The following is a 7,602-nucleotide window of genomic DNA, read 5'->3' on the forward strand; positions in this document are numbered from 1 at the left end:
CCAGGTGGGGGTCAGTCTCCTCTCCCAGGCAACCAGCAGTGGACAAGAGGGCGCAGTCTTAAGGTGTGCCAGAGGAGGTTTAGGTTGGATATTAGGAAGAAGTTCTTTACAGAGAGTGATCAAACATTGAAATGGGCTGCCCAGGGAGGTGGTAGAGTTACCGTCCTTGGAGGATTCAGAGACTGGATGTGGCACTTAGTGCCATGGTCTAGTAGACAAGGTGGTGTTGGGTCAAAGGTTGGACACAATGATCTCAGGTCTTTTGCAACCTGGTTGATTCTGTAATTATTTCCAATGACATTGTTAATGCAAGTTAATTTTCACATTAGAGTAGAACTTCCAAACCAGCAGTAATCTAAACATTTTTATTTTGGTTAAGAATGAAATTGAACACTAATCTCTGTCCAGTTTCAGCCTGTAAAAAATTACAACTGAATTAAAGCCCAGTATGAGTTGGTATGCATCTGTAGGTCTGGATGCTTCTCCCATTTATTCTTCTTTCACAGAAAGCTTTGAACTGTGCTCTAGAAGTAAAATTATTTGTTGTCTTTTATCTTCAGGCAGTGATTATGTAGTTCATTCTTTCAGGATGGATCTTTCTTCTGTGTTCACATATCTTTAACCCTGCAGCTTTAAGTGGTGTTGATGCAAGACAGAAGACAAAATCAGTTGCTAGGTTATTCTGTTTTCTGCTTTACTACTTCAGCCATGCAGAGACACTCATCTAATGAGCAGAGAATTATCGTAGCCCATATTTTGTTCTTCAGAACAGTTTTACTATTTTGTTCCACCAAAGAAGAGAAACCCAAAGTCACTGAATACCCATACTGTGCCTTTGCTGGCAGAAAAGAGACAGTGTGCAGCTAGTGGGCAACTTCAGGGAATGGCAGAAGCTCATTACACTCCAGAGGCCTCCAGGAGGGCAGGATAAAACCACCTTCAGTATTCTGCATTGAAAGGGTACTCCTTGAGATTTTTGCACCTGGAGGAAATCAAAGAGGAAGGATTACTTAAGGCTGAAATATAGAACCTTCAAGGGAGGCTCTGAATTGAGTAGCAGCAGAATGAATTTAAGAGACTTATTAGTATAGAAAAAGCATACAGGACCAACAAGTTCATCTTTTTCTGTTATTTAGGCACTGAGCAGTGGTGGGACCAAATTACTTTCTAGATAAAAAGTTAAAATTCACACTGCTTACAGAGAAAACAGCACTTTCTGCAGCCTTCCAGCCAACACTTCTTGTCTTGCTCTTGGCTTCCAAGGTGCATATCTGCAAGCAGTTGTGCTTTGTACTGCACAACAGATGATCATTCCCTCCCCCAACCACCTATGTAAGATCTGACATCAGCTTATAATACCTCGCAGAAAAAATTATCTTAAGTTTAAAACTGCCTAATGTTCATTTATCCCATATGGACACAGCCAAAGTTATCAACCAGAACCCTCACTCTGGAATTCCTGGCACACAAAGTTTCCTGGAGAACAGATTTACAGTGTATACACAGCATGACTTATCCTTTAGTCAATAAAGTAAAAAAATATAACTCCGCTAAGATGTTAAATAACAGACCCTTCATCTCCCAAATGATTTCAGATTTCAAAATATACCCAATTTAAACAGCTACACCGGTTCCTATGAGATCAAAATGAAGATCATTGAAAATGCAAGAGTTTGAAGGAGACGAACGGCCACTCACGTGATCATTTCACAGATCCTCCAGTTTCTGTTTAGGCTGAGCAGGGTTGCCATCTCCTCTTTAGTCAATTCGAAGTCAAACACCTAAAAAGAGAAGCAGCTAGAAACCACCTCTTTGAACAAATCAAATCAGAAGCAAGATTCACAAGATCAAAGAACAAGTTCAGATCAGAAAGAGTGCTGGTTACAAGTGATGGCTTCAAGAAACAGGGAAAGGAAAAGAAGTGTCTTTCGATTTTCGATATTCTACTGGCAGAGGGAAGAGCCAAACAAAAAAGACTGATGGTTGCAGTTACATGTGCCAGCTATTTCAAGGTGTTTGGTGAGCACTTAAGTGTTGCAGAATGCCTCCATCCTCCATTTGTGAAAGGTGCATCTTTCTGTCCCATACCAAAGAAACAGCTACAACGCTTCCATATTCAATAAATCCAGCTATGTTACATCTGAAATCCTGATGTCCAATATCAGAAAAAAATGCCCTTACGTAACAGTCAGAGGAGCTATGTGGTTTACTGACAAAAGGACTCTTCCCTTAATGTGTTGCTTACTCTATATTTTGAGGAATGTTACTTGATTGAGGCTACAAGCCTGCTCACTGTGACATCCACAAGTCCACAGAGCAGAAGACACCATGTAAAGTAACAGATAATATTATCAGCATACTGTGTCTAAGAGCTCTGTCTTTTCTTCAGTTTAGTTTTCAATGTAGCCCTGACTTCCAGACAGAAAGGGTGAAACCAGTCCTGCTGCCCAAGGAGGACATGGCAAGGATGAGAGAGGATCTGTGTTTGCTCTGCAGGGAGAAGCTGTGCTGTCCCTGAAGGGCAGCACCCAGCTCACTCCTAATCCCTCACCTGGAAGTTCTCCACAATGCGCTGTGGGGTGACAGACTTGGGAATCACAATCACATTTCTCTGGATCTGGAAGCGAAGGAGAACCTGCAAGAACAGACAACCGAGTCAGAAAGAGGATGGTTCCTGCTCTGGAGGAAGCAGAGCCTGTTCCAACAGCTGTTTTCTCTAAGCTCTGTGCACTTTGGCAGAGCTGCATTTCAAACCATTCCTGTCCCTGCAGCCCAGACAGCACTGCCTGGAGAGCAAAAAGGGAAGTGGTGGAGCCTCACACGGAAGGCCTCCTTTCCCATCCAGTTTTGGAACAATTCCTTTTCTTCCCAGCCAGGCTTTTAGCAGTCTATGCAAGGCTTTCATTCTCTGCAAGAGGACATGAGAGTGGAAGGTGACATCTGAAGCTGGGTCAAGAATCCTTTCCTGTCTGAGGGTCAAATAGGTAATAGTAGCATATATTGTAGGCCACAGAGTGGACAATCTGCATGGCTTGTTAACACCACCAAACAGCACCACAGTTCACAGGTAACACTGTTAGAGGCTGTTCCCTCACTTCAGACATAAGTTTCCTAAATGGCTGTGTTACAGGAATGAGTACCCACTGTGTGGCACCTACTCACCTGTGCTGGGGTTTTGTTGTGCTTGGCTGCAATCTCTTTGATCTTGGGATCATCCAGAAGGGAAGGTGCCTCTGGCTTAGAACTAGACAAGGGGGGGGGGAAGGGAAGAAACAACAAAAAAATCACTCTAGAAAGATTCTATCTAGCCTCATCAATTAAAAAAAAAATAAATATACATATATATACACCTGCACCAATTATTCAATTAGTGTGAATGTTTCAGACTTAAATCATGCTAACCCACTTGGAAATTACCCATCAGGACGGCCAAGGGGACAGTATGCTGTCACAGTGATCCCTTTGGACTGGCAATAGTTGATCAGCTTCTCCTGGGAAAGGTATGGATGACACTCAATCTGCCAACACAGAAGAAGGGACAGAGTTGTGGAACTACTGTAGTTTTCCCGTGCTCCAGAGGTTTTTCTAAATCCTAATTTCCTAATTACAGGCTGCCTTCATCCTACCCTGTGTGTGGTCTGTGTGACAAAACAAGTCTGTAATTCTATAGAGCACCAACTTTTACATTGAGTACTTATGTGCTTTTTGGATTTTATTCTGAGAGGCTTTATAAAAGTCAGTGATTACAGTCAGAATGATAGCTCATATCTGGATTCTTCATCCCTCCAGAGAGAATGCTTCCTAGGAAAATAATCTGGAATTTGTAAAAAGTGGTTCAGCAAGGTGAGACAAAAAGGAAATGTTTATGTTCTGTGTGTACCAAGAAATACCCATAGAGTGGGATTTAAAGAACATGCTGTGTCTATTTTCTTTTCATTTTTCCATCTCCTCATTTGACTGTAATTAGATCTTTATAATCCCTGAAAAGTATTCACCTGCAGTCACTTTGCAGCTCACCTGGTTATTTGCAGGCTTGTACTTCAGTCCTGGTTTGTTCAAGATTCTTTCAGTCTGCTCACGGTTAAAGTTGGATATTCCAATGGCTTTTACCAGACCAGCATCCACCAGTTCTTCCATGGCCTGACAAAAAGTGGAGCCAAGTCAGCATGCAGTGTACAAGACATGACCTAAGTACATTCTTCCTGACTTTTTTTCTCTTGTTTCTCTTCATGGGAAGCAGAGTTTTGAAAGCTACCCATGTATTTTTGTGAATTCTTTCTAGCTAATTCTGCATACATGCACGAGCCCTTCTGCAACTGCTGAAGCCAACACCACTGCTGAGGACAGATGATGTGACTTTTCCACTCGGATGAACTTACCTCCCATGTCTGTAGAATATCAGTGTTGCTGGGGATAGCCATGCCTGTGGGAAACAGCCCCTCTTCTACCTGTCAGTGACAAAGAAAATGCTGGAAAATCTGTCGAGAAGTTCACTTAATACCATGAGAATTCACAACCAAAACAGTTTAAACTTCTAGTGCAGGCAAGAGCACTAATTCTTGTCTATATTCAGCCATTCCTTCCTGAGAAGTGGAAGGAATTTGTGGCTTTTTTGCTAGAGACTGTTCCCATAAGGACAGGGTTTTCTGCTGGACCCCTGGAAGTCAGGGTTCACCCAAACACCTACAAGGGAAAAAACCCACTCAGAACTATAGACTTCAGTCTCACACATGTTCACTTCAGGTATTGTTCTTTAGTTCCCACTTAGAAAGAACTTTTTGTTCTTTTTGTTTTGTTCTTTTTCCAGAGGGACATCAAGATACATAATTGGGTACTGGGAGGAGTTTGGTCTACACAGTGCTAGATTTGCTGAAAAGACAGTTCTTCCACAACAAAGCTCAGTGTAAAGCTGCCAACACTAGGAAAATCAGAGGAGCCTTTGTGTACAAGTCATGAAAAGACACCAAGACTGAACTGTGTTTAGCAGCTGTTTGTTGCTGTGACCATGAGACAGCTTCATTTTCATGGCTTTGTTAATATAAAGCTAAAATAAAGCATGAAAAAAAGATGAGCATCTCAAAGGCAACAGGTAGAACAGAGACAGATCAGACTGCAGGAGGACAGAAAGGCTAAAACTAGAAATATTCAAACAGACATCAACTCCTTCACTAATCTTTGGGGCCTAACATCTCCCACTGAAGTTTCACAGTTTAAATTCCTGTCTCAGTGGAACAAGCAAGGACAGCTCAATCTGTACCACATTAAGGACTTGATGATTAAAGAGAGAAATTGAAACCAGAAGCATTTCTTTTTGTTCTCTGATTCTGTATCACACAGAGGAAAATTTCAGACAGGTAGCAAAGTGCAGCCCTCCGTCCTACAAGGGCAAATCTTACACGAACACACACTGGATTTGCAAGAGAAAGGGAAAGCAGCCTGTCTTATGCTTGCAGCTGGGAAACCTGCCCCTAGTTTTCAGGCCATCATTCCCAGGATGAAAGGGTATGGAAACAGCAGTTTCAGGGGCAGAGACCAAGAGCCTGACTCACATGGCCAGAGTAAAGCTGAGCACCAGAGCAGTGCTGACACAGATGACAGACACATCATTGTCTTTCTCAGTCACAGCAATTGTTAGGCTGTAAAGGCAGAGTCACAAGAAACAAAGCCAAGGGCATTGCTGCTACCATACCTTGAACCCAAAAGGCCAGTGGATGAGGTAGAGATCCAGGTAATCCAGTTTCAGGTCAGCAAGAGTCTTCTGGCAGGCTCCCTTCACCAGAGGCTTCTCATGAAACGTACACCACAGCTAGGGACAAAAAACAAGGCACACTATGACCTCCTGGGTTAAACCTCTCAGGTGCTCTCCTGAACAGCACAGAAATGTTCCATGTTCTTTGGAAGGCAATATGGAATGAGGCCATCGTAGTGCTCTTCAGATGCAGCGTGCTCTGGGATGGGACTGGCCCGTGACACTGAAGGCAGTGTGTGCAGTGGCAGCACAGTGTTTGAGCAGGATCATAACAAAGTCCTCTGGTTCCACTAGTTCAGATATAATTTGTGCTGCCCACTCTGCCTTTTCCTGCAGGTTGGCCTGCAGCTGGCCTCCCCTCATCCATCCCCCAGCACTCTGTCTTCTCAGCAGGGTGCCAGAACACAACAGGTCTGTGGTGCTCAAAGTTGCTGTATATTCTGGGGGGGAAATCAGACTCTTGCCTCCCTTCAGTGTTATTAGAAGAAAGTGGGGGAAGACAGCTGCCACCAGTTAGGGTAAGAGTGATTCTTCTTAAGGAACTCACTCTTCCTATCCAATGGCTACAACATTAACAATTACTGTCAGTGAATAGGAAAGAATCAAACCCTATCACTGTGGTCATGAAGTGGAACAAGACAGCAATATCAGGAATAATCTCGTTTACATTATGAGCTTCTCCAGTGCTACAGCATTAAACTACTTCAGGTTCCTACTGTAAAAACATCACAGGTAAAGCCAGTTTGTCCATAATCCATGACCATCTGATCCATACCTTACTGACGATGAAGAGGTCCTCTCGTTTCACGACACCTTCCTTGATTTTCTGGTGGATCCCACGCCCAATTTCCTTCTCATTCTGGTACACATAGGCGCAGTCAAAGTGGCGATACCCGGCATCGATGGCAGCCATCACTGCAGCTTCCACCTTACCTGGGGGGGACTGACGGGAAAAAGGGTAGGACATGTCTCAGTTTGGGATTTTCACGTGCTTTTCCTTCGGTAGCTGCCGAAGCACCGCCGGGGTGCCGCTGCCCGCCGTTACCTTCCATGTGCCGAGCCCCAGCAGCCGGCACTTGGCAGCCGAGCCGCGCGTACGGAATTCATATCGCCGCATGGCCGAGCCGGCAGCGATCCGCCCCCCGCTCCCTCGCTAAGCCAATCAGCGCCTCCGGCCCCCGCCCCCGCCGGCAGCTCGCCCAATCACAGCGGAGCCCTGCAGCCAATGGGGAATCGCGCCGGCGGCCATGGTGGGATAGGCGAAGGTGGGCGTTTTCTCCCGGGGGGGGCGTCCGGGGGTGCGGCTTTTCCTGCTGGAAAAGGGTGAAATTCCTTATCAGAGATAAGGGCTGAGGGCGGGTGTGTCCCGATCCGGTTGGTGTTTGTGCTGCAGGGATCAGCTCCCGCAGCGCCCTGTCCCTGCGCCACAGGTCGTCCGTGCGTGTCTCGCTTGTGCCGGTGTGCCGGGGCGTTGCGACACCCTGTGGCAGTTCTCCCCGTGGGTTCTGAGAGAGAGGTGGTTTCTTTCAGGGACGCTTTGGCCCACGGTTTGTCATCGGTACAGCCCAGGGGTGTCCCGAAATGTGTCGATAAGCAGGAGGCCTGCGGTAGGACGTGACACAGAAGTCCCACGCTCCCCGCTCACGGAGCTCCCCCCTCGCTGCCGGATGTGTGGCCGGGGCAGAGCCACGGGCCGGGGAAGGGCTGAGCCTTTGGCTGGAGCTGCGCGGCACTGGTGGCCTGGGCTGGTGCCAAGAACCTGCCATGCTGCGTGCTATTGAAAGGAGATGGCTAAAGATACCTCAGTATGGCTTGTGAGAGCGGGGAGTACCCTGTTTTCCCCTCCAGATGGG

The 7,602-nt window shown here is 45.9% G+C and overlaps 1 protein-coding gene across 1 annotated transcript; it reads right to left on the reverse strand.

Annotated features, from left to right (window-relative positions):
* Positions 1 to 351: 351 nt before the first annotated feature.
* Positions 352 to 6,866, reverse strand: LOC103762493 (aldo-keto reductase family 1 member B1). The gene is made up of 10 exons (XM_018080318.2): positions 6,795 to 6,866; positions 6,525 to 6,692; positions 5,690 to 5,806; positions 4,380 to 4,448; positions 4,018 to 4,140; positions 3,418 to 3,518; positions 3,163 to 3,244; positions 2,552 to 2,635; positions 1,699 to 1,781; positions 352 to 982 (listed from the first exon to the last, which is right to left on the reverse strand). Exons 1-10 carry the CDS (start codon positions 6,864 to 6,866, stop codon positions 940 to 942), a joined length of 942 nt encoding a protein of 313 aa, XP_017935807.2. The 3' UTR covers positions 352 to 939.
* Between the last annotated feature and the right edge of the window lie 736 nt (positions 6,867 to 7,602).

Source organism: Manacus vitellinus, unplaced genomic scaffold (genome assembly GCF_001715985.3).
Source record: "Manacus vitellinus isolate BGI_N305 unplaced genomic scaffold, ASM171598v3 scaffold_5_pilon, whole genome shotgun sequence".
Classification (NCBI taxonomy): Eukaryota; Metazoa; Chordata; class Aves; order Passeriformes; family Pipridae; genus Manacus; species Manacus vitellinus.

Coding starts and splice junctions, on each gene's coding strand:
- LOC103762493 (XM_018080318.2), bottom strand. CDS start 6,866: ATGCGGCGATATGAATTCCGTACGCGCGGCTCGGCTGCCAAGTGCCGG. Junction 6,693..6,794: donor TGGGGCTCGGCACATGGAAG/GTAACGGCGGGC, acceptor TTTTCCCGTCAG/TCCCCCCCAGGTAAGGTGGA. Junction 1,782..2,551: donor GCATTGTGGAGAACTTCCAG/GTGAGGGATTAG, acceptor TTCTCTTTTTAG/GTGTTTGACTTCGAATTGAC.